The following is a 27,975-nucleotide window of genomic DNA, read 5'->3' on the forward strand; positions in this document are numbered from 1 at the left end:
TGCTCCACATGGCATTAGTGGGCTATTTCAACTGGGGACTGAAAATTCCAATTTAAAGATAGCTCATACACAGGGCTAGCTGATTATGAGAAGCTCAGCCAGGGCTGTGGGCTAGGGGCCTTGATTCCTCTTCACATGGACTTCTCCTCAGGCTGCTTAGTCTAACAGCAAGGTAGTTCAGTAACCAAAGAGACCCAAGGCAGAAACACATGACGTTGTGTGACATATAGCCTCAGAAGTCATATAGCATCACTTCAGCCTCATTCTGTTGTTCATGGCAGTTACAAACGCCCAACCAGGTTCAAGAAGAAAGGACATGAACTCTACATTCCATAGGCACAGTGACAAGGTCACATGATAAGCTTATGGGATGGGGAGGGATGTGAATTATTATAGCCAGTAGTCTGCCCTCTGTCCACAAAAACTCACATCCCTTCCACATACAAAATACATTTCTCTCTCTAAGACACCCAAAGCCTCATTGCATCAGACTTTGAGATCAGTGCAAAGTCTAATATATCATTTACATTCAATTCCAGGTGCAGATAAGGCTCCTCTAGTGTGGTCCCTTGTATACAGCTCCTTGAGAACTATTCCTCTCAATCTGAAGACCTGTGAACTAAAGAGACAGATTACTTGTCCCCAATACATGCTCAACACACAGTGATGGAACAGGTATAGAATAACCACAATATACACTCCTGTTTGAAAGGTGGAAAAACAGGGGCATTCAATAGTCACCGGACCATAGTGATTCTGAAGTCCATCCAGGCTTGTTATTAGGGTTCAGTTCTACTCCCTGAGGAGTGCTCTCTTGAAGCTCTTGGTTACAAACTCTGGGCTCTTGTTTGCCCTCCAATTCATCCTTCCATTTTTACAAAGAAAAAGGAGCCTGTGTTTGAAGCTGAGTGGATTTCATAGCCTCTTCCAGCAAACAGAAATTTGAGGGTCTAATGTCCTCTTATTTTGTGCTATTTCTGAGCCTTTCCATACAAGCTGATATAATTCTTTTAAAACCTGGGCATTTCTTAATTATAAATTTATAATCCATTCCATTAGATAAAACCAAAATCACAAATGTATTTGATAGGTAAAGAAAGGAAAAGAGTAGTATTATAAAAATTATAACTAAAAAAATATATATAATAGAAATAGAAATTAGCATGAGAATATAGAAAAGTGACAGAAATACTCTTGCATTGGGGTGAGATTAGCAATATTTTTCTAAAATTCATGTATTACTTTAAATTACTGAAATTACTTTTAAAAAGTATTATGAGACTATTATAAAAAATTATATGCAAATCAATTGGATAACCTAGAAGAAATGGATAAATTTCTAGAACCATACAACCTAACAAGACTAAATCATGAAGAAATAGAAAATATGAACAGATCTGTAACTATTAAGAAGATTGAATCAGTAATCAAAAACCTTCCAACAAAAAAAAGCCCAAGACCAGATGGCTTCACTGAAAATTCTACCAAACATTTAAACAGGAATTAACACCAATTCTTCTCAAACTCTTGCAAAAAAACTGAAGTCTTGGGAACACTTCCAAACTTATTTTATGAGGTCAGCATTACCCTGATACCAAAGTCAGACACAGATACCATAAGAAAATTACAGACCAATATCCCTGATGAATACTAATATAAAAATCCTAAAAAAAACTCTAGCATAAAGAATTCAACAGCACATTAAAAAGATCACTCATGAGCAAGTAGGATTTATCCCTGAGATGCAAGAATGGTTCACATACAAATATCAATTAATGTAATGTATCACATTGACAGAACAAAGGACAAAAATCACATGATCAACTTAACTCATGCTATAAAAGCATTTGAACAAATTCAACACACTTTCATGATGAAAAAAAAAAACTCTCAACAAACTAAGAATAGAAAGAAGTTACCACAAGATAATAAAGGCCAATATGAAAAGACCCAGCCAATATCATTCAATGGTGAAAACTGAAAGCTTCCCCTCTAAGATCAAGAACAAGTCAAGGATGCCCATTCTCACCACTTTTATTCAACATAGTATTGGAGATCCTAGTCAGAGCAATTAGGCAAGAAAAAGAAATAAAAGGCATCCAAATTGGAAAGTTAGAAGTAAAATTATCCTGTTCACAAATAACATGATCTCATACAGAGAAAACTCTAAAGATTCTACAAAAAACAAACAACAAACACACACACACACACACACACACACACACAAAAAAAAAAAAAAAAAAAACCCATGAAAACTAATAAACAAATTCAGCAAAAGTGCAGTATACAAAATCAACATCCAGCCTCTATGGAAAATGGTATGGAGGTTCCTCAAACAATTGCAGATAGATCTTCCATATGACCCAGCTATCCCACTGCTGGGAATATACCCAGAGGAAAGGAAATCATCAAGTTGAAAGTATACCTGTTCCCCAATGTTCATTGCAGCACTCTTTACAATAGCCAAGAGTTGGAACCAGCCCAAATGTCCATCATCGGATGAGTGGATACAGAAAATGTGGTATATCTACACAATGGAATACTACTCAGCTATACAAACGAATGAAATACTGCCATTTGCAACGACATGGATGGACCTTGAGAGAATTATATTAAGTGAAACAAGTCAGGCACAGAAAGAGAAATACCACATGTTCTCACTTACTGGTGGGAGCTAAAAATAAATAAAAAAATTCACACTCACACACACACACACACACACACACACACACACACACACACACAAAAAAAAAAAAAAAAAAAACCGGGGGTGGGGGAGAAGACATAACAACTACAATTCCTTGAAGTTGATACGACAAGCAAACAGAAAGGACATTGTTGGATGGGAGGGGGGAGAGGGAGGAGGGAGGGGGGTTTCGGTAATAGGCCACAATAATCAACCACATTGTATGTCGACAAAATAAATAAATTTTAAAAAATTGTAAAATGAAAAAAACAAACAAACAAAATCACCATTCAGAGAGGGTGGAGGAAGAAGGCCAACTAGAAGGATCCACTGCTCCTCTCTCCCACAAAGACAGAATACATCAAATACACAACTACATTTGGACAAAAGTAACTGAAAGAGACAGCTGGAACACATCAGAGGAGTAGCAGAGACACTGGTGAGTGCAGAAACTCAGGATAGGCACACAGAGAATGAAAGAAAATTCCTGGCCTCCACCACTCCCATGCCTCAACTGGAAGTAGCAAGGACAGGAGAAATTTTTGTCTACAGGAAAGAGGTAAGCTAGCGCTACACCATGGGCCCAGTGGCACAAACCAAAGGGGAATTATATTGCCCTAGCAGGCCACGCCCAGTGTGAGGAATTGCTGGGAGGCCATGTGACTACATGGATCCAAGGAAGGGGTTTGGGCTGAACTGCCCCCACTCCCCAGGTCCCAGGCTGCTGCAGCAGTGGCCACTTTGGGATTGGACCCAACGCCCAAGTGTATTTTGCTTTGGGACCCAATATCCCCAGTGGTTTCATAGATGTAAGGCCCCACCAGACCCTATGTGGGGTCTTCTACACCCCAATCCATGTGACATCTTGTGGACTAGAAACAGGTAGTCCACTGTAATGAGGGGGCCACCCTCAGGAAAGAGAGAGTTGGTGCATGCACTTTCTGGAGCCAGAAAGCTGACTAATCAGAGACTTTGGCCACTGCTAGCAGCCCCGCACTCTTTGGTGAAGCACCCTTGCAATTCTCACAGTCACAGGGAGTCACTTCATGGCCCCAGCAGACAGTATAGACCCCTGAACCCCAGTGGGGAGGCAGTGGAGGCCCCCCCACACCTCTCTCGGGGGTACAGACCCCCCCACGCAGCACCAGTGAGCCAACCCAGGGCTACCTGCACCAGAAAGGGGGCTGCAGAGGGACCAGGAATCTCAGGGGCACAGGGGCATGCATTCTCCAGAGATAACTGATCAGGGCCTACTGCCACTGCCAGTGGACCCACCCTCTTTGATGAAGTTTTCTTGCAACTCTCACAACTGTGCGGAGTTACTACTTGGCTCAAGCAGACCCACTCAGTACTGCACACACCAATAAAGAGGCTATGGAGGCTTCTCACACCTACCTCAGAGACACAGACCACCACGTATAGCACCTGTAAGCCCACGCAGGGCTACCTGTCTCAGCATGGGGGAGCTTCAGAGGGACTCAGCATCTCCCTTGGAGGCACAGAAGCCTGCCTATAGCCCCAGCAACCTCTCATGGGGCAGCTCACCCCAGCTAAGGAGCTCCAGAGTGATTCAGCACCTCTCTTGGGGTCAGAGGGGCCTTCCCACAAACACAACGACCTCACCCACAGTGGCACACTTTAGCTGAGCAGCTGCAGAGAACACTGGTGTGAAGGTTAATTCTAGATGTCAACTTGGTTAAATGAAGGAATGCTGAGAAACCTGGTAAAGCTATATTTTTAGGTGTGTCTATGAGGATGTTTCCAACAGAGATTAGTATGAGAGTCTGAGTGGACTGGGTGGGAAAGACCACCTTCAACGTGGGTGGGAACCATCCAATCTGTTGAAGATCCAGAGAGAACAAAAGACAGAGGAAAAAGGTGAATCTCTAGATCTGCTGGAGCTAGGATACACTCTTCTCTCCTGTCTGTGGACATCAGAGTTCAAGACTCTTCAGCTTTTGGGTTCCAGAACTTACACCAAGGACACCATCAGCTTCTCTGGTCTTGAGGCCTTTGGACTTGGACTGAGCCATGCTACCAGCATCCAGTTTATAGACAGACTATCGTGGGACTTTTCTTCACAGTCACGTGAGTTTATTCCTCTAATAAATCCCTCTCATATAATTATAACATATCCTACTGATTCTGTCTCTCTGGAGAACCCTCACTAATATACCTGCCATCCCTTTTGGGGGCACAGGGTCCCGCACACTACCATAGTAACTTTACCCAGAGTAGCCTACTCTGGCTGAGGTGCTGCAGAGAGACCCAACATCTCTCTTAGAGACAAGAGTCCTGCCCATGACTACAGTAGCCTCACCCAGAGTGCCCACACCAGCTGAACAGCTACAGAGGGCCTCAGCACCCCTCTTGGGGGCAAAAGCTTCCACCAAAAACTGTTACCACCTTACCCAAGGTAGCACACTCCATCAGTGGTGCTGCAAAGCAACCCAGTATCCCTCTGGAAAGTGCAGAGCCTCACCCATGAACCCAACAACCTCACCCAGAGTGGCCACTTCAATGGTGAAATTGCAGAGCACTCCAATATCTCTCTTGGTGGCACAGACTCCTATCCACAGCTGCAGCAACCTCATCCAGTGTTGCCCACTTCAGCTACAGAGCTGCACAGCATCCCAACTCATCCTTTGGGGGTACAACGTCCAGCCCAAAGCCCTAGTGACTCCACTGAGTCACCTACTCTAGATTAGGAGCTGCTAAGCATCTCATTATCTCCATCAAAGTCCAAGAGGCTAATATTGAGCCCCAGAAATCCTGCACAGAGTCACGCATTTAAACTGAGGTGCTTCAGAGCACCCCATTGCACCCATCAGAGTCACAGAATTCTGTCCAGGGTACCAATGAGACCACCCAAGGTCACCAACTTCAGCTGAGGAGCAACAGGACACCCTGGTGCTTCTCCCAAGAACTCAAGACTTCACCCATGACCTTGATGACTCAACCCAGTGTCACTCATTTCAGCAAGGAACTGCCAAACACCCTAGCAACTGGGTCACAGAGGCACTCACAGACAACTTCAATGTTGAATACACTTGAAGCAATCACACAGAGACTACATTACTGCATCTATGCAGAAGCAAACATAAAACACCCTATTCAATTGTCGCTATGGGGCACATCTACAAGGAGAGAGTCTCTCCCCTCAAAAGCTTCTCCAGAGAATTAGAAGAAGTAACTCCTCCACCAGATGTTCAGACATCAATGTAGAGATACTAAAAATAAGAAAAACAGACACCACAAAAGAATACAATAATTCTCTAGTAGCAGACCCCAAGCAATAGGAAACCTAACAAATGCCTGGAAAGGAATTTCAAACACTAATATTAAGGAAACTCAATGAGATGTAAAGAAAAGTCAGATAGACAACATGGTGAAATCAGAAAAGCAATCCAGGATCTGAAGGAAGAATTCAATAAAGAGATAGATATCTTAAAAACACAACCAAGCAGAACTCTTAGAACTGAAGAATATATTCAAATGAAATAAAAAATAAACCAAGAGATTAAGCAAAATGCTAGAGTAAGCAGAAGAAAAAATTTCTGAACTCAGACAGGATTTTTTAAATAACTCAGGTGGACAAAAAAAAAGAAAAATATTTTGGAATTTTGATGGGGATTGCATTGAATTTGTATATCACTTAGACATTGTTGGTGCGACTGCAAAATGGTGCAGCCTCTATGGAAAATGGTATGGAGGTTCCTCAAACAATTGCAGATAGATCTACCATACGACCCAGCTATCCCACTGTTGGGAATATACCCAGAGGAATGGAAATCATCAAGTCGAAGGTATACCTGTTCCCCAATGTTCATCGCAGCCCTCTTTACAATAGCCAAGAGTTGGAACCAGCCCAAATGTCCATCATCAGATGAGTGGATACGGAAAATGTGGTACATCTACACAATGGAATACTACTCAGCTATAAAAATGAATGAAATATTGCCATTTGCAACAACATGGATGGACCTTGAGAGAATTATATTAAGTGAAACAAGTCAGGCACAGAAAGAGAAATACCACATGTTCTCACTTATTGGTGGGAGCTAAAAATTAATATATAAATTCACACACACACACACAAAACCGAGGGGGGGGAAGAAGATATACTAACCACAATTACTTGAAGTTGATATGACAAGCAAACAGAAAGGACATTGTTGGGGGGTAGGGGGGAAGGGAGAAGGGAGGGAGGTTTTGGTGATGGGGAGCAATAATCAGCCACAATGTATATCGACAAAATAAAATTTAAAATAAATAAATAAAAATAAAATAAAATAAAATAAATTTTAAAAAATGATGAAAGCCTATGAGATCTCCACAACAGCCTTAAGCGTATAAACATCCAAATTATGAATGTTTCAGAAGGGGAATAGGAAGGAAAAGGCACAGACAACCTGCTTAACAAAATAAGAGCTGAAAAATTCCAAAGTACCAGGAGAGATATGGACTTCCAGGTATAAGAGGTTCAAAGATCCCCAAAAGATTCAACCCAAAAAGGTCCTCCCCAAGACACACTGTAACCAAATTATCAAGAGTCGAAGACAAAGAGAGAATTCTAAAAACAGCAAGAGAAAAGCATCAAGTTACCTCTAAGGGAATCCCCGTCAAACTAACAGCAAATTTCTCATCAGAAACCTTACAGGCCAGATGAGAAAGGGGTGATATATTCAAAGCACTAAAAGAAAAAAAGTGCCAGCAAAGAATACTATAACCAGCAAAGGTATCCTTCAAAAGTGAAGGAGAAATAGTATCCTTCCCAGACAAACAAAAACTGCAGGAATTCACCATCACAAGACTGGTCTTATGAGAATTTCTCAAGAGAGTCCTATATCTGCAATCCAAAGAATGATAATCATTGTTATGAATACATGAGAAAGTAGAAACCTACTAGTAGAGCAGATACATAAACAAGAAAGAGCAAGAAACTATATCTTATCACTACTAAAAACCAAACACCAAAAAAAATAATAAAGGGAAAAGTTAGAAACAAAAGATATGTAAAATAATCATAAAAAGTCAATAAATGGCAGGAGTAAGGTAATACTTTCAATGACAACCCTGAATAGAAATGGATTGAATTCCCCATTTAAAAGTCATAGATTGGCTGAATGGAATAAAAAATTAAACCTAACTATAAGCTGCCCACAAGAAACTCACTTCACCTGTTAAGACACACACAGACTAATAGTGAAGGGATAGAAAGATATATACAACACAAATGGAAACTAAAAATAAGCAAGAGTAGCTATACTTACTTCAGATAAAACAGACTTTATACAAAAAAACTATAAAAATAGACAAAGAAGTTCATCGTATAATGATAAAGGGATCAATACAGCAAGAGGATATAATAATTGTAAATATATACGCACTCAATATCGGATCACCCGGATATATAAAGCAAACATAAAGAGAGGTATAGAACACAATACAATAATAGTTGGGGGCTTCAACCCCCTCTCTCAGAATTGGACAGATCAGGGCCGAGCCTGTGGCGCTCTCAGGGGAGTGCGGCGCTGGGAGCACGGCGACGCTCCCGCCGCAGGTTCGGATCCTATATAGGAATGGCCAATGGTGCACTCACTGGCTGAGTGCCAGTCACGAAAAAGACAAAAAAAAAAAAAAAAAAAAAAAAAAAGAATTGGACAGATCATCTAGACAACAAATCAGCAAATGTTGGATTTAAACTACATTTTAGACCAAATAGACTTCGCAGACATCTACAAAACATTTCATCCAACAACTACAGAATATACATTCTTCTCATCAGCACATGGAACATTCTCCAGTAGAGACCACATGTTAAGCCACAAGTCAAGTCTCAACAAATTTTAAAAAACTGAAATCATTTCAAGCATCATTTCAGACCACAATTAGAATTCTATCAATAACAAGTGTAACTTTGGAAACTATACAAATACTTGGTAACTAAACAACAAACTACTGAACGACCTATGGGTCAAAGAAGAAATTAAGCAGGATATCAAAAAAATTTCTTGGAACAAGTCAAAATAAAAATACATCATATCAAAACCTATGGGATACTGCAAAAGCAATACTAAGAGGGAAATTTATTGCAATAAGTGCTTACATCAAAAGAATAGAAAGATTTCAAATAAACAACCTAATGTTACACCTCAAAGAACTAGAAAAATAAGAACAACCCAATCCCAAAATTAGTTAACAGAAAAAAATCATAAAAATCAGAACAGAGTTCTAATAGAGTTAAAAAAAGTTTTAAAAAGAACAGAGTTCTTTTGGGTCATGAAATAGATCCAAAAATGATACAAAATATTAATGAAATAAAAAGCTGATTTTTTGAGAAGATAAACAAAATTGGCAAACCATTAGCTAGACTAAGAAGAGAGAAGACCCAAATAACAAAAATCAGAAACGAAAAAGGAGACATTACAAATGATACCAAAGAAATACAAAGAATCAATGGAGACTATTATGAACAAAATTATGCCAACAAATTTGAAAATCTGGGGGAAATGGACAAATTTCTGGACACACACAATCTACCAAGGCTAAACCAAGAAGAAATAGAAAACCTGGACAGACCAATAACAAGCAATAATATTGAATCTATAATCAGTAGTCTCCCAATACAGAAAAGCCCAAGACTGGATGGTTTCACTGCTGAATTCTACCAAACTTCTAAAGAAGAATGAATGCCACTTCTTTTCAAACTATTCCAAAAAAATAGAAACAGAGAGTAATCTCCCAAACTCATTCTACAAGGCCAGCATCATTCTGATACCAAAATCACACAAAGACACAACAAAAAAGAAAACAAGCCAATATTCTTGATGAACACTGATGCAAAAATTCTCAACAAACTACTAGCAAACAGAATTCAACTGCACATCAAAGAGATTATACACCATTATCAACTGGGATTCATTCCAGGGATGCAAGGATGGTTCAACATAGTTCAATAAATGTGATATGCTACATCAACAAAATGAAGGATGAAAACCATATGAACATCTCAGTAAATGCAGAAAAAGCATTTGACAAAATTCAACATCCCTTCATGATAAAGACTCTCAACAAATTAGGCACAGAAGTAAAGCCTCAACACAATAAAAGCCATGTATACAAACCAATATCCTGAATGGGGAAAAATTGAAAGCTTTTCCTTTAAAAACAGGAACAAGACAAGCATGCCCACTTTCACCACTCTTGTTCAACATAGTAGTGGAAGTTTTAGCCAGAGCAATCAAGTAAAAGGAAAAAAATAAGGGCAACCAAATAAGAAAAGACAAAGTCAAATTGTCCCTGTTTGCAGATGATATAATCTTATGTACAGAAAAACCTGAAGACACCACCAAAAAAAACTCTTAGATCTCATAAACAATTTCAGTAAAGTTGCAAGTTACAAAATCAATATACAAAAATCAGTAGCATTTCTATACACCAACAATGAACTAGCAGAAAAAAGACATCAAGAAAGCAAGCCTATTTACAATAGCTACCAAAAAAATAAAATCCCGATGAATAGATTTAACCAAGGAGGTGAATGATATCTATGATAAAAACCACAAAACACTGATTAAAGAGGACACAAGAAAATGGAAAAACATTCCATGTTCATGGATTGGAAGAATTAATGTGGAAATGTCCATACTACCCAAAGCAATCAATAGACTCAACACAATCTCCATCAAAATACCAATGGCATTCTTCACAGAAATAGAGAAAATAATCCTAAAATTTATGTGGAATGACAAAAGACCCTGAATAGCCACAGCAATCTTGAGCAAAAAAAAATAAAGCTGGAAGCATTATACTATCTGACTTCAAAATACACTGTAAAGCTATAATAATCAAACCAGCATGGTAGTGGCATAAGAACAGGCACATGGACAAATGAAACAGAACCAAGAACCCAGATATTAACAAATGTATATACAAAGGTGCCAAGAACATACATTGGGGAAAGAACAACCTCTATAAATGGTGCTGGGATAACTGGATAGCCATGTGTGAAAGAATGAAACTAGACCCCTACCTCTCACCATATACCAAAATCAACTCAAAATAGAAAAAAGACTTAAATATAAGACCTGAAACCATAAAACTCCTAGAAGAAAACATAGGGGAAATGCTTCAGGATGTTGGACTGGGCAACAACTTTCTGAATAAGACCCTCAAAATACAGGCAACAAAAGAAAAAATAAACAAATGAAACTGAAAACCTTCTGCACGGCAAAGGAAACAATCAACAGAGTGGAAAGGAACCTACAAAATGGAAGAAAATATTTGCAAACTATGCATCTGATAAGGGATTAATATCCAGAATATACAAGGAACTCAAAGAACATAATAATAAAAAGAATCTGATTTAAAAATGGGCAAAGGAGCTGAATAGACATTTCTCAAAAGAAGACATACAAATCGTGACAGACACATGAAAAAATGCTCAGCATCACTACTCATCAGAGAAATGCAAATCAAAACTGCATTGAGATATCATCTCATCCCAGTTAGACTGGCTATTATCAAAAAGACAGAAAATAACAAATGCTGGCAGATGAGGAGAAAGGGGAACACTTATACACTGTTGATGGGATTGTAAATCAATACAGCCAGTATGGAGGTTTCTCAAACAACTACAGATAGAACTACCATACAATCCAGCAATCCTGCTACTGGTATATACCCAAAGGAATGGAAATCATCATATCAAAGAGATACCTGCACTCTCACATTTATCGCAGTTCTATTCACAATAGCTAAGATATAGAACCAACCTAAATGTCCATTGATGGAAGACTGGATAAAGAAAATGTGGTATGTATATACAATGGAATACTACTCGACCATTAAAAAAAGAATGAAATGTTGCTATTTGCAGTAGCATAAATGAGCTTGGAAAAAATTATGTTAAGTGAAATAAACAAGGCACAGAAAGAAAAATACTGTATGTTCTCACTCATAAGTGGGAGAGAAAGAAAGGAAGGAAGGAAGGAAGAAAGAGAAGAGAGGGAGAGAAAGGAGTTGAACTTTCAGAAGAAGAGAACAGAACTGTGGTTACTACAGGTCAGAAAAGGGGAAGGGAAAGGGAGACAGTGAGAGGTTGGTTAATGGACACCTAACAGCTAGGTAGGAAAATAAGGTCTGTTGGTGTACAATCAACCTAGGCATCTATAATTAACATAATTTACTGCATGTTATCAAATGGCTAGAAGAAAAAAGATCAAATGTCCTCATCACAAAAAAGATTAAGTTTTATAAAGATGAGTATGCTAATTACCCTGATTTGATCATCACATATTGTATACATGCATTGATATTCAACTCTATACCCCACAAATATGTATAATCAACACATTTCAATAAAATAAAAAATTTTTTAAATTTTTTAAAAAATCAACATTCAAAAATCATTTGTGTTTCTATATGCTAATAACAATCCAAAAAGGAAATTAAGAAAATAATCCCCTTTACAATATCATCAAAGAGATTAAAATACTTTGGAATAAACTTAACCAAGGAGGTAAAAGACTTGTACACTGAAAACTACAAAACATTCTGAAAGAAATTAAAGAAGATTTAAATAAATGGAAAGACATTCTGTGTTCATGGATTGGAAGATCTAATATTGTTACAATGTCTGTATTAGACAAAGCAATCTACAGATTTAATGTGATCTCTATCAAAATCCCAATGGCATTTTTTGAGGAAATAAAAAAATCATCCTAAAATTTATATGCAATCTCAAAAAACCCCAAATAGCCCAAACTCAGACCTCTTTAACATCTTCTTAATCCCACAAGGGTAAGACCTTAGCCACCCCACCATGAGTCTCAAGGAATCTTTTGAGGCCTTGTCTCCTTTTCTGCACTCTGCATTCGTTTGCTCTGTTCTGGTCTGTGGAAGTCCACCAATCTGTGCTTCTTGGCCTCTCTCTGCCAAGACATTCTAGGCTGACACCAAGGTTTGGATTCTCAGCTCAGCTCTCCAACCTAGCATTAATCTTCCATTTTGTCTTCCAGATCTTTTTTGGTTTTATGCAATTGGTCATTCCTACCTATTCCAGTATCTACCCAAGCTTCTGGAACCTCTGCCTTAATCCTACATCCCAGTTCCCTAGTCATCTAGGAAAAAAGAGTTCAAACAAATAAAACCCTTATGCATCACCTTGTGAAAATGTTAAAACAAACCCCACTTTAGACTTTGATTGATAATTTAGTACTCCTTTTAGGTGAACAGTGGCTAGAGCAGGGTCATTTGTACTGCACAATTCTAAAGAGAGTACCATTCACCTTGTATGTTTTAGGAGCTCACCATTTATACTGTATTCTATGTGAATGAATGTATGTTTTATTCATTCACATAGAATATAGTATAAATGGTGCCTTTGATTTTTTGCCATGTCACGCTTTCAAGTAAAGCCATACTTAATTGCATACCAAGTCACAAAATTTCAGTTTTTTAATTTCAAAACTAATACTACATCATTACTGGTAAGTATCATAAAGTGAAATAAGATCAGAGAATCTCCCTCCTCATTATCTAAAAAAAAAACAAAAAATATTTTTTTTTAAATCACAGCAAAATTCATAAGCAGAAACTTTAGGAGAGGGGTAGGCACAACTTCAAGCTAGAGTGTCATAGCAACAAAAAAACAGACAATTTTCAGTAAAACTTAGTATGAAGCCTAATCCTGCCCCCAATGGCAAAGATAGTACTCGTGAGTAGACAAAATCCTAGGAATTCTTAATAATATCATACTATTTGATGAGACGGAAATGAGGCTGGAGAAAAATGAAGAACTGTACAGTGAACTATTGTCTCTCTCCCTCTTCCTCTTTCACCCTCCCTCCGCACCACCACCTTTCTCAACTCTGTATTCCAATAGAAGCAAGACACATGCCCCTCTCATACGAATGGAAAGTAAAAAGAATAAACTGCTTTCTTTAAAAAAAAAAAAAAAAAAAAAAAAAAAAAATTGCTTACAGCCAAAATTCAACCAAAGAAAAAGTTAACTTAAAATAAAGAACTAAGAAATAAAGCCAGTAAAATTGTGGATGGCAAGCTCCGAATGAGAATAGAATATAAAAACAGACCTTAATAATGTAAAAATAACACAAAGCTAACAAAAATCGTAAGAGCAACAGGACCTGAGATGGAAATAAATGTATGAAGTTAATTTTCTTGCTTTTCCCAGCTAGGAGTAAGTCAATACTATCTAAAATGGAAAAATGAAGTTTTAAAAAAATTTTAATTTCTTAATGTTTTTCATAGCCATTTTTAAAACTTGAGACAATATTTCCTAAACAGCCCTCTAATGATGAAAAACCATTTATCAAAAGTCCCATAATTCCTCTTTCATATCAGTTTCTTTTTCTTCTATTAAATTCAAATAAGATTGAATATAATACTTTTTACTAAAAAGTAGCACACACAATATGATATAACCATTAATTCATTTATCCCTTTATCTGTATGTATCAGTATGGGTGCAGAGATGACTGGTATGATGGTCATTTAACAATTAATTTATGAGTGGTAAAATTAGGTAACTTTTAAAATTTTTTCTTTATACTTTGCTGCACTATTTGGATTATTTATAATACACTTGCACCATTTAAAAAAAAAGACATAGTGAGAAGATCTAACAAAGGTTTTTGCTGTGGATTGAATTTGTGTCCCGCAAAATCCACGTATTAGAAAGTTAACGCCCACTGTCACAGTGTCAAGAGAGTGGGAAATCCTATTACAGCAATTGAAAGGTGGGACCTTGAAGAGGTTTTTAGATTGTGAGGACTATGCCCTAGAAAATGGAATAATAAGTTGATGTTTAACGGTGGTCGTGTGCATGGTTCTGAAGCCATCTCTTAAAAGGAGAGCAGTGAGGAGCTAGGGAGCTCCTCTCTCTGCTCCACAGTTCTCGCCACATGACACCTGCATTGCTGTAGAGTCACCTCACCAGGTGTGTTGCCTGGACTGTGGACTTCCCAGCCTCTGAAACTGTAAGCAATAAATATTGCTTCTCTACAAATTACCCAGTTTCAGGTATTTTGTTATAAGCAACAGAAACAGACGAATACAGTTTACACATGCTCAGGACAACTCCTCAACCTTTCAGAGAGAAAACTCTGCTGAGCACCACCACCTAGAGAGTCTCTGTAAAATTCTTTGAGACTAATGCTAAAGAAAAGGGGTACTAGAAATCTTATGGCTCCAATATTTACCAGCTTTTAGAACAGTGATCAAAACATTCACAAAAGAGGTCTTTTCTTAACTGTGATGTGGCCTTTGTGATCTGTGAATGGCCACCAATACCCAGAGTCCATTACAACTGCCACAGAATATTTCCACTTACACAATGCTATATTTGGGTTTCAATGCAATAATAAATCAAAGCATTAAAATGTAATTTTATGAATAGTCTATCTTCCATTCTACCTTTAATAATGAACCACTCTTAAATCCCTCAAAATGAAAGAAATATTCCCAAGGAAAAAGGAAAAGAGATAACTCTTCTAAGTAAAACACATATCTGTGAATCAAAACTTAATAAATTTTATGTATGAATTACATACCATAGTAAAATAAGACACCTACCAACAGAGGTGCTTTCATTGTCTTAATAAACAGATGAATGTTCAGTGTGGTCAATGGTCGTTGCATTAGTGTTCTTCTACATTGCTGAGTCAAGTCCAGGACTTGTTCACAATGAAAAAAGTAGAGATGTACATATTCTATATCCTCTGAGCTGCAAATTAAAAATTAAGGACAGATCCACTCAAAGAAGTTCAAAGTATGATCCTCCTACCATCCAAAAAGACATAACAAATCTCTTTGCCTTAAGTCTCATGCTTTTGAATTATTGTTTTAGTAAAAGCCTAAAAGAATATAACATTAAAACAAAATGAACTTGGGCAAAAAAGAGGATATAGTCTAGTGAGTCTATGACTGGATCTAGAAAACAAAGAAAAAAAAGATGCTATAGGATATTAAAGAAAATTAACTTTAATATTTAAACAAACTACATGAGTTGTATAAGCATTTTTTTCCTGAATTCCTTCATTTAGTAGCTTCTAAATTAGGTTATATGCATGTCTACATAATTTTTTTCAATAAATGGCTGTCACTTTGTGGTCAATGAGATTATCTTCAAATACAGTTGCTTTTCTAGATCTATGCTAAATAAAGCTTTGTAACACAAATTTTCTAGGTTTAATTTAAATCCAAAGCTGTTTCGAATAAACTTCAGCCAAAACATGACTTAAGAAACTGACCTTGTGACAATTTGTGGGAATTCGTGAGTTTGTATCAGAAATATTACAAAACTCAGCAAATATGGCTTATAATTCATGGTTTGGCATTCCCCTCAATATGGAATTCAGAGCTAAACTTATACTGGTGGTAAGGTTTGCCAAAATTAGAATAGTTTTTTAAAAATCTCCATATGGCATTAGTAGAATTTGACAAAATACTACCAATTCTATTTTTTAAATGTTATTTTAGTTCTTGAGACATGCTTAAACTGAGGGTCCAAGGTTCACCGATTTCAAATTTAATTACAAAGTAATTTCTAATACATTCAATGATTAAGGAAATGATAACTCAAAAATTTACCTAATGCCTACAATGTGTTAGGCCCTGTGCTAAACACAAGAGATAAAAATGAATAAGATAATTCAAATCCTTGAAGGGCTTAAACTAAAGGAGATGTTTAATAAAACAAAACGTGGCTTGTAAGTGCTATCATGTTGCTAAGAAGAACAAATATTTCATTCTGCCTCAAGTTAAGAAGAGAGAAGAAAAAGATCATCACCGAGCTTAAAACACAGAAAGGGAGAGAATGACTTCTCCAAGAAGATAGGACAATTGGGCATTTCAAACAAGAGCAACAATGTAGCTAAGGCACAATGAAAGTACAAAACTTGTTGAGGGAAGCCCTGAATGGTCACATACTGCTGAAATCAAAGTGTTGAGTGCAAGAGGTCCTAGTTAAGACTGCACTTCATATCATGACTCTAAAATACCAAAATAATGTTGATAAGTTATTTAATCAAGAATCATTTGCTTGAAGATTACAGAAACCAAAAAAAGGGGTAACTTATTGGAAGTTTAGAAGGGTATCTCACAGAATACAAGAAAAATTCAAATAATTGGATCAGAGAAATGGCAGAGAAGAAATGTAGGGAACTGAGCAGCAAGAATTCAGGGACCTTCATTTTGCCATTAACAGTTTTCAGCTCCCAACTCATTCTGTGAAGACACCTCCCCATTCTACTTTTAGGTGGTCTTTCCTGTGAACAAGACAGATACCATGTCCAATTCCAAGTTCCTGGGAGAGAAGATCTCATCTGCTCAGATAAGCCAATGGATTGGGTGGGCCTAGGTCAGGTGCCCACCTCTGATTTAATTAACAGGGATGTACACGAGGCAGGGGTAATACCATTCTTGGCCTATACACAGATTCTTTAAGAAGGGAATATGGAGAGGTAGCGGAAAGCACTGGTATGGCACGCTACCTCTTCTACTACCTATCATACATATAATTAACTGATAACTTTCTTAACTGACATATAATTTCAAACATACTCAGGCCCAACATGATACAGCAATTAATATACAAGTCTTATCCAATATTATAGTTCCAGAAACTGGAATAGTGCCTAATACAGATAGGCATTAAATAAATATTTGTTGAATGAACAAATGAAAGAAAGAATGCATTCACCTCACTCCCATTAGAGACAACCCAAAGTCACAGCCAACTACAGTACTCCATCCAGAGAAGATGTCGTAGGACTACTGTATTCAGAATCTACAGTCCTCCTCTGTCACATCAGGTCCAGGTGTGACTCCTCACCGTCTTGTTATTCATGAATAAATGATAATTCAAACATCCCCAATACATCATATACTCAAAAGTAAATGAAAACAGGATAACCATACATTTTTAAACTGAGGGAAAGCAAAAAACCTTCCAGAACAATACCATGCTTTAGTCTTAGATCAGAATATATTTAAATATTATATCTTGCTAAACAAGATTTGTAAGGTAAATAATAGGACTAACACCTTGCCAATAAATAACCATCCCTTTGTATTTTAAGGCTATCATTATTTGTAATTATTCATTATCTGAAAAATACAGAAGCTGGTAAGACAAGAGAAAGTACAAACATTCTCAGAGAAACTGTGTGGCTATCATGGAATCACTATGAGAGGGAGAGTAACATTCCAGGATGGGAAACTGGTAGTCTACATTGTGAGTAGCAAAGTAACTTGATAAACTACTGCTTATCATATCTTGCAACTCATTGTCAACGTATGGTGAAGCTTTATGGTACTGCCAGCACAATTCTAAAATTGTTAGAAACATAATTCTCATACAGACAGTAAGCATGCATCAAAGTTTTATTTAACTCATTGATGAGGGAACCAGCCAAATGACAGTTCAATAAGGAGAGACTAATTTAAAAAGCAATGCAGGTTAATGTCATACAGAGCAATGAATACATAACTTCTCTTTGGTAGGAACTTTCTTCTGTGCCTACCCCCGTCTCCCCTCAAAATCATTTCACCTTATCAGATTTCTATGCACTAGCCTCTAAATTTACAGAGTTGTAAAATGTCTGGGTTTAAAACAATTGTGTGTGGTATATAAAATAATTACTATTTTCTGAGAGGTCAACAGGGCTCATTAAAAACTCTTGCATGGTATAAAAAGGTCATACAATTACCATTTTGCCTTGCTTTGGATTAATTTTCCTGAAAAGCATTTTGAAGTCAAAGTTATAGTCTTTAAAATGCACTTGTTATTTCTTGTGTCCTTAAGTACTAAAGGAATACAACTTTAGCTCTAGGTTGCTCAGCCCAAAACAGTGAAAAGTAGGCTTCTACCTAGAATTGTAAGCTGGAAGCTAGACAAGAAAAATAAATATTTAAAACATTCTGTTCAAAAACTATACTTAAATACATTTAAGATTGTTATGACAAAGTAACTTACGGAACTCTCACAAAGAATTTCTGGAGCTTCATTATGAAAGCTGTTATTTTTACCTCAATCTGATCACTTTGGGAGATCTATTCCTAAAATACCTCACTTGACCACTCATGGGATATCTTGTAGCTTATCCACATTGTCATCATTCACCTTAAGTCTAACATCACTTCTGTATATTTTCAGACTGTAGTACAGCAGGTGATAGTAATGAAGGGCATTTCAGGTTTCATTTACATATTCACATCTGTTTTCATGATTCCTTCAGATTAGCCCATGCTGTGAGAGTATGATGGAAACATTGACAAAGAAATGTGAAATAAGTGAACAACAAAAAATTAAACTGTTGAAATATGCCTCCTATACATACCCAATACTTTCCAAAAGGGCAATTTCTGTGGTTAAGACAAATTGGTATGTGGTTCCATACACAAAAGCAGCTTCCATGACTGCTCTGTGTTCTAAGGAAGAGATCAAGGGGTTGGGAGAGAGGAGTTAGTTTGTGTGACTCTACATAAACTTGTATTTTGAATATTATCCTACACCCTTTCAAGTTCTATTATAAAAATAAATAAAAATTATTGCAAGTTCTATTATAAAAATCCTTTGCAGGGATCCCAGTTGGGAAAATGCAGGCAGTTAAAGAAGTTATAATCTCTTTGAAGTAAAAGAAGTATTAAGAGGGAATAGAAAATAAGTTATACTTGAGAATACAACACATGACAAAATTCTCAGTTTCTTCCTAGTAGTAGTGAAGAGAATATAAATCTACCATACTTTCATATGCTATATTTTATATATGTTTATGTCTATATATATTGTTTCTGGGTTAGTTTTTTTAAATCAAATTTATTCTTATACTTATCAAAAAGACAAATAACCGTATAAGGCATATAGAAAAACAGCTGTTCTTCTACCCTCTATCCCATGTCCAATTCCCAAGGGACAGCCACTTTCAACTCTTTTATGATTTTTTGGTACTTATGTCCAGGTCTCTAAATGACATTCTTATACTCTCATTCCCTGATACAAACACATACACACATATATATGAAAAAACTTTAGTATTATCTATTGACTTCCCACTATGGAAGATAAGTTAGCTTTCTTTTCTAAAATCCAGCTCCACAAATGTACATACTTCCCATCCCCTATATAGTTCTGATTTTTGTTAGATCAATATTCAGTATTTTACATTGCTAGGACTTGGAAAATACTCTTTATAGATGAGCGGTACAGTACAGAAGGACCACTTTTCCTTTCTTGAACAACTGTTTTCACTGCAGTTATAACTATCTTTTTAAATTTTGGTTTGGATTTCTTCCTTTTTCCCAAACTCTTCCACAATTGTCTAGCTCTTTCAATACTTCCAGTACATCAGGTATACAATCACTTGCATCTCCTTGGAGACATTTCTACAGAGCCTTCTGATTTGCTCCAGTATGGACTACTGTTATTTGGCTGCTGCACAACTGCCATCCCGGAGGTTCTCTCATTCTCTCATGTTGGGTCCTTTTCCCTCTTACACACGTCTTCTTTATTGCTCCCTTGCTCCCATTCTTTAGCCCCTTCCTGTGAGAGGATATATGGAAAACACACTTTTTGCAACCTGCACTTCTGACAGTGTCTTAATTCTACTTTCATATTAACTATGGTTGGCTGGGTATAGAATTCTAGCTTCAGGTCATTTCTCCTGAGAATTTTGAAAACGTTGCTCATTTTCTTCCATTTCCAGTACTCCATTTGAGAAGTCCAATGCCATTCTGATTCTCGATACTTTAATTCTCAATCTTCCCCCCCCCCGGAAGATTTTAGAATTGTCTATTTTTTAACTGATATTTTGAAATTTCAAAATGAGATGCCTTGATGTGGCTCTGCAGTCACCCACTATGCTGGGACTCAATGGCCCTTTCAATCTGGAATCTCAAATCCAGTTCTGGGAAATTTTCTTAAAGTATTTCTTTGATGATTCCCTCCCTTTCATATTTTTATTTTCCTTTTTGTCTTTGTTGCCACTTCCAGGCATTTATTTTCCCCTCCCCCACTTAATCGCCTCGCACTTGAATCACATATCACCAGATTATTCCACTTACCACCCCACCTTGTTGGAGTCATCTACCACCCCAGCCAGGACCACTCCCATTCATTCCATGAGCAATTTAACTTCTGTCACATTGTCATTCACTACAATTCTACTCTTGTCATAATCCTTGATGACTGTATTATCCACATAGATGATCCTTTCAAAATTCTAGTCTTTCAGTCCTTGCCCTTTCTCCAGTGATCTCTCTTCATCCCTGCCTTAACCACTCACTGTTGTGGTCTTGCTCCAGGCTTTGTAATTACCAATTACTGCAAACCCCTCCATAATCTCCTTGTCTAGCATGCCCCCATACACAAACACATATCTCCAGGTTACTCTATCTCTATACCACAATCCATAGATCCTACCACTTTTCACTGTCCTTCACCCCCTTCTGATCGTCTCTTCCCTATGCTTAAATTCCATAGTCAATCTTTATAATCATTCCCTTGCCCATTAGGCTAAAAATCAATCCAGTTAAGTCCATTATTCTGCCTATTCTGTACTTACAACCACAAAAGTAAATGTGGCTGGAGGGGAAAAAAGAAAACAAAAACTTATTAGCACATCATGCTAAGGGTCTCACTTTAAATTACTGATATTAATGATTATTGCTGCCTAGCAGCCATTCATTATTTCCAGGCCTCCTAAACAACTATTTCATCTCTTCTTTTCTCTTCTCAAACTAGCTGATGACTCTTTCTATTTCACTGAGAAAATAGAACTAATTAAAAAACAAACCAGAAAAATTTCCACACAAACCCCCAGAACCATATCTATTACCCACTTACTTAAATTGAAGCCCTATTCTCTCTCATCCTTCCTATTACCATAGATGAACTTTCTATGCTCCCACCAAAGAACCACCCCTCACCTTGCTCACTAGATTCCATTGCCTCTTGCCTACAAAGACCTTACTCCAGCAAATCTCCCCCTTTTTTCCTGTATGATGAATTTTCCCCTTTCTACTGGATCTTTGTCATCAACACACAAATATAAGGATACTTCAAAAAGTTCATGGAAGGATACGTATTATTTTTTAATTCCCTTTTCCCATGAACTTTTTGAAGTACCCTCACATGCTTCTTAAAATATTCTTCTCTAAGGGCTGTCTAGTTAGCTCAGTTGTTAGAGCATGGTGCTGCTAACACCAAGGTCCAGGTTTCGATTCTTGTACTGGCTGGCCACAAAAAAAAAAAAAAAAAAAAAAAAAGTTCCTCTCTTGACCACACATACTCTTCCAGCCACTACTCCATTTTTCTTTCCCTTAGTAGCAAAACATCTCAAACAAGTCTCTACATTCGCAGTCTCCAATTGCTCTCTACCTATTTATACTCTCATACTCCTCCTATCAAGTATTTACCCCTACTGCTGCACAGAAACTACACTTGTCAAGGTCACCAATAACTTCCATATTGCTAAGCATGATAGCCAATTGATAGTTCTTATCTTAATTAATCTTTTGGCATAACTTAATGCAATTGTTCATACTCTCTTCCTTAAAACCTTATCTTCACTTGGCTTACAAGGCACTCCTACCACATAGACCATTCCTTCAGTCTCCTTTACTGGCTCCTCCTCACCTCACTGATCTGTAAATGTTGAAGTATATAATGGGTTCAGTCATCTCTTCTCCATTTAGACTCACTCACTTAGTGATCTCTCTTGGTCTCAGAGCTTTATTTCTCAAATTTATATCCCTAGACTATATCTCCAACATAAAATGCAGTCCAGTAGTATACAACTATCTTGTTGATATCTCTACTTGGAAGCCTAATGGGTATTTCACAAAGATGTCAGAAAGTGAATTACAGAGCTTCCTCTTCAAACTATCTATTCCCAGTCTTCTCTACCTCAGTTATTAGCAATTTCATCTCTCAAGTAGCTCAGGCCAAAACCCCAGAGACACCCTAGTCTCCATCTTTCACTCCACATCCCATATGTCAGAAAATTCAGTCATCTCTGCCTTCAATATACTACTAAAATTCAAATTTATTGCCACCTCCACCATCATCTCTTGTCTACAGTACTGCAATAACTTCCTAATTTTCTCCCTTATTCTATTCCTGCTCCTTCCAATCTATTCCAAACACCAAAGTCAGATTGATGCTGTTAAAATATAAACAAATCGTGAAGTTCTGGTTCTGTTATGGCAGTGTAAACCCCCTAAAGCTTATCCCTTTCACTGATTACAACTACAGACTCTGGAGAAAACACAACCACCTGAGTACCCTGAAAAGTAAATGAAAACAGATGGACTGTAGAGTATTATTTTACAACTGTATAATGTTCAATAGCATGCCAGGTAGCCAGCAAGCTTTATGTTTATAAAAAACTAAGATTTCCAATACATGCTTTTATTTCATAAAGCATGTACAGTTTTTTAAATGTCTTTAACAATATTTTATATGAACATGGTTAAGTTATAACAATTAACAAATAAAAGTCCTGAAAGCATAACTATAATCTGTTCACAAAATGTTTATAAACTTCTTTACCACAAAACTAGATATTAATTCTCAAGGTAATGCTTGATGTTTTAAAAATCAAGAAAAAAATGTCATAAATAACAAATACCAAAATAAAAAAGAAAGCTAGTCAGTGAACAATGTTTATCAAATACTAGAAACTACTGTATCAGGTATCATGAGGACTATAAGAAAATCAAAATAGTAATAGCTAACACTTACAGAGCACCTACTATGTTCCAGGAATGATTTTAATTATTCAAATGCATTTGATTCTCACAAAAACACTAAAAGGTAGGCACAATTATTTTCCCCATCTTCGAGACTAGGAAACTGCAGTTAAGTAATTTGTCCAAGGTCACACTATATAAGTAACTAGTGGGGCATGGAGTCCAACCTAGGCAGTCTGGCTCCAGGGTTCTTGTTCAACCATTACATTATATTGCCCATTTATTTTATTTTTTTCCTCCAAATTCCTAATATACTGCCCATTTAAAGAAAGATAACATAATAGTAAAAATGCTTTAAATTTATTTTAAATATTAAGACTGTGGTCAGAACCCCCTGACATCTGCACCCAGCCCAGCAATGACCAAGCCACCGCTGGAAGCCCCCTAGTCTCAACTCCAGGAATGAGCAGGGTGCCACAGGCCTCAACCACACCCTTCCTCCTTCCTCCTTCTCCCACCCTATTTCTTTCCCCCTTTCCCCTGTACTCCCCCCTCCCAACTGCTCCACATCATCTCAGAATGTAAAAAACTAATAATATTAATAAATAAAGAAACTTAAAAAAAATAAGATTGTGGTCAGAAAATCTGCTGTTTAAATACTTCAACATACATGCACAAGTACAGAAGGCATAGCAGAGATTAAAGTAAAAGTTTATAAATACCTGGAGTTCCAATGGCTCTTACGTATGAGAATACAATATTTACTTTTCCTTTCAGAGCATTTTCTATGTTCTGAAGGTCTTCCAGGGTTGCAATATATTTCACTTCATTAAAAAGAAGAGCACTGAAATAAATGCAGATATAATTAGTAGAAAAATCTGATATGTACTTATTTCCATAATAGATATTTTTGTTAAAGAACCTAATCAAAAAAGAAATTTAACTCTTTTGAACAAATTATCAGTAGTAAGAAGCTAAGCATTTTAATAATACTGAATTAAAATCACTCTCCAGATTTTAATTTTAGATGGTCCCTGAGAACACCAACCAGGGATAAGTTGTGAGAATTGGTTCTCATTCTCAAATTTAAGCTGTATCCCCTAACATCATAATCTAGCCAAATAATCCCTTATAGATCTCTCAGCTTTGAACACATTTGAACCCTTCACACATCTAAACTACAGGTTTCTTTTCATGACCTAGACTTTGTCTTCCTCTCCAACCTTATCTTGTTCTACCATTCCTCATGTCTCCATCACACTCTAGACACATCTCAGGGCCTTTGCACGCACAGTTCTCTTTGCTGAAAGATATTCCCCCTGCTCCATTTCATACATCTGGTCTCAGCTTAAACATCATTGCCTCAGAGAAGCCTTCCCTGTTGGTCCTGTGTAAGTAAGCCTGTACATTTTCCTGTCATTTCATTTTCCTCTCATTACTATTTGATTCCTTTATAGTACTTATTACAATTTATAATTATTTATATATACATATATTTATATTCTTGTTTATCCCTGCCTCTCTCACTAAACTGTTATCTCCTTGAGGCAAGAACCTTGTATATTTTATCACTGAATCTGTAGTAACTTAGAATAGAGCCTAGTACACTATAGGTAATCAACAAATATTTGTTGAATGAACAAAATGAAAAAAGCAGGGCAAGGATTATTTATTCCCATTCTTCATTTGAAGAAATGTTAGTTCAAAACACTGAAGAGCTTACCCAGAAACAAATTTATTGAATTGAGGAGCCAGGTGTTCTCACACCTAATCCATTGATCTTTCCACTTGTCTATAATTCTTCCAGATCATTTTTCTAATGTATAAATCAGACCAACTGATATTTCTTCATCCAAAATTATCCCCTTTTTTTAGTTGTCTACTTCTATATAAATTCTCTGTCCCTAAAAAAGCATTCCACTTGATCCCCACACGCATATGTGTGTGTATATTTTTGTTAGGCTAAATGTTAAGGAGTTTTAAAAGTTGTACCAGGTCTACATACTTAATCAAGCAAAGGTTCACTCAAATACCTCCAATAAATTAGTCAAACGTAGTTTCCTCTTACAGAAAACATAGCCCTTTCCCCTAATATAGCAGTTCTCAAACTTTTTGGTTTTAGGGTCCCTTTACACCCTTGAAAATTACTGAGGTCCTCAAAAAGCTTTCATTTATGTAAATTATATCTATCAATAGTTGCCAAAATAGAAATTAAAACAGGAATTTAAAATTTATTGACTAATTCTTTTAAAAATAATAAACACAACTGCGTGTTAACATAAATGACACTTTTTATTTTAAAAAAATTAAATTTTCCAAAATAAAAGATGAATTTAGTCAAAGAGTAGCATTGTCTTACATTTTTGCAAATCTCTTTAATATCAGCCTAAATAGGAAGCAACTGGATTCTCATGTCTGCTTCTGCATTTAATCTGCTGTGACATCACATGTCAAGTAGCCCCTGAAAAACCCATTCACAAGAGAATGAAAGTAAAAAGGACAAATAATGTCTTGGTATTATTACAAAAATATTTTGACTTCATGAACACTCTGAAAACATTGCCCCAAACTACACTGGCTTAAATATTTACCTATTTATTACAGATCACTTTTACTTTTTAAAGGAAATGTAAAACTTGATTTATAATTCCCAGGGCCCTTGTTTTGTTTTTAAAAGAAATATTGACTGAGTAGTATTCACTATGTGCTAGATATTTTCATGTTTTCATTTAAATCCTTAACAATATTTTTGTAATAGTGTTTACTCTAAACACACACACACACACACACACACACAGGAAACAGTCTAAGGGACTAAATAATCTACTCCAGATCATACTGCTAGTCACTGGTAGAGTTGAGATTCAAATCCAGGTCTTCTGACATCAAGGTCAGGACTTTTAAAATTACATTTAAATTTACTCTTATATATAGGAGGCCAAGTAGAAAGGGTGGCAATTTAAAAAAGGCAAGGGAGTCTCCATGGCAATCTGGGCTATTGGCTGCTGATACATTTTGGCTGACAAGTCCAGGATTATCCTTGAGTTGCTTCAGAACAGTTGGAAGGTACAATCTAGTGAACTTAACTGGACTACTACTACAAACATTCTAGGTTTGGAAATAACTTTCATGCTCTAGTATCTCCAGTCTATCTCCAATCTATTTGCTTCAAAAATCAAATCTCAACCTTTTTTTGCAGTAAAGAATGGCAAATATAAATTAAAAAGCCAAAACTTCTTGGTCACCTACCACACATCAGGCATGGTAATAAGCACTTGATAAGTATGCCAATTTATCAGTTTTGGGGATGCCCAGCTCTAAACTCTCTTTTGTTCTGGGAATTCCCAGTCATCTAAGTCTTCATAAAAGCTGATAATGTTATAAACTTGTTTTTCCAGGATCCCTGCTGCAAGGCATAGCTATATGATTCGCACTTGCCTACGATTCTGAACCAGGAGCAAGTGATGCAAAGAACCAAGGACAGTAGAGAATTATTTCGAGAAGCAATGGCAGTAATAGCTTCAAAGGAAGCAGTGACAGCAGTGCTAACAACATCCCCTGTACAGGCAATGCAAGCTGTGGCATCCAATACTCAGCAATAATGCAGCAGTCAGTCCTCTCCACACTAGTTCTGTGTCATGATTTTGACTGTAATTCAGAGCTGTACAGCCTTTGAGTCCAGTTCTCCAGCCCTTCTAGTGAGGCTGAGGATTCCTATATCCACTCCAAATTCTCTTCTTCTCAAGCTGATCAGACCCAGATTCTAGGGCTTATACTAATAACCCTCAACAATGCATTCTGTCTTGTTTAATTTTCATGGCAACCATCTGCGATTGGTACTATCATTAACCCCATTTTAAAGATAAGGTCATGGGGCTTAGAGGGGTTACTTTGCCTAATGTCCCAAAGCTCGTTAAGTAGTCATTATCCATGAGATAATAATAACCCAAACTAATGATATTCACAATCTAATGATCTCTGTGATTTTTCCCAATGGCTTCCTAAATTTAACATATTCTTTAATATGCTAATTTCCAGAATATGAGTATATCTAGGAATCTCAAGGATCCATTTCACAAGCATGTGCTCCTTCGCTTCAGTCCCAAAGAGAAGAGATACTGACAGAAATGGGTTAAAGGAAAAGTTTCTCTTGGGATTTTCTTGCTCTAATGATGGGGTAAAACAGCCTAGGGCTGCTCTGACTAGGGAGTTCTTCCTGCTCCAGAAAGGCTGTTCTTTACTTTAGCATGCTTTTCCTAAGAGTCTCCTATTTTAACCATTAGGTAGATACGATATATGCCCAAGAATTGAGTGGGTGTCAGGAAGAAAAGGAAATAAAGAGTCCACATGACTCTACCTTTAGAGTAGTATACCTCTCGGTCTTTCTTCAGAAAGAGACCATTTTTATATCATATTTCTGTCATTATTCAAATTCTAAAAAACCCAATAAAAAGAAAAATGTTACCTTCTAAATTACCATATCAAAACCCCCAGGACAGAGAAGGGGAGAGAGAGACAGACAGATAGAGAGAGATATTGCTTTAATCTAAATATTGTGACTGTGCAGATTCATA

General features: G+C 36.8%; 1 protein-coding gene across 3 annotated transcripts in view; it reads right to left on the reverse strand.

Annotated features, from left to right (window-relative positions):
• TXNDC16 (thioredoxin domain containing 16) overlaps positions 1-27,975 on the reverse strand; it is a 97,308-nt gene that overhangs the window by 44,770 nt on the left and 24,563 nt on the right. For all 3 annotated transcript variants that reach the window (XM_063090171.1, XM_063090170.1, XM_063090172.1), the window contains 3 exons: positions 24,124-24,245; positions 19,051-19,141; positions 15,284-15,434 (listed from right to left, as the gene is read on the reverse strand). In XM_063090171.1, coding sequence (XP_062946241.1) covers positions 15,284-15,434; positions 19,051-19,141; positions 24,124-24,245 — 364 coding nt within the window. The remainder of the gene's footprint in view (positions 1-15,283; positions 15,435-19,050; positions 19,142-24,123; positions 24,246-27,975) is intronic.

The sequence above is a fragment of the Cynocephalus volans genome, chromosome 3 (genome assembly GCF_027409185.1).
Source record: "Cynocephalus volans isolate mCynVol1 chromosome 3, mCynVol1.pri, whole genome shotgun sequence".
Lineage (NCBI taxonomy): Eukaryota > Metazoa > Chordata > Mammalia > Dermoptera > Cynocephalidae > Cynocephalus > Cynocephalus volans.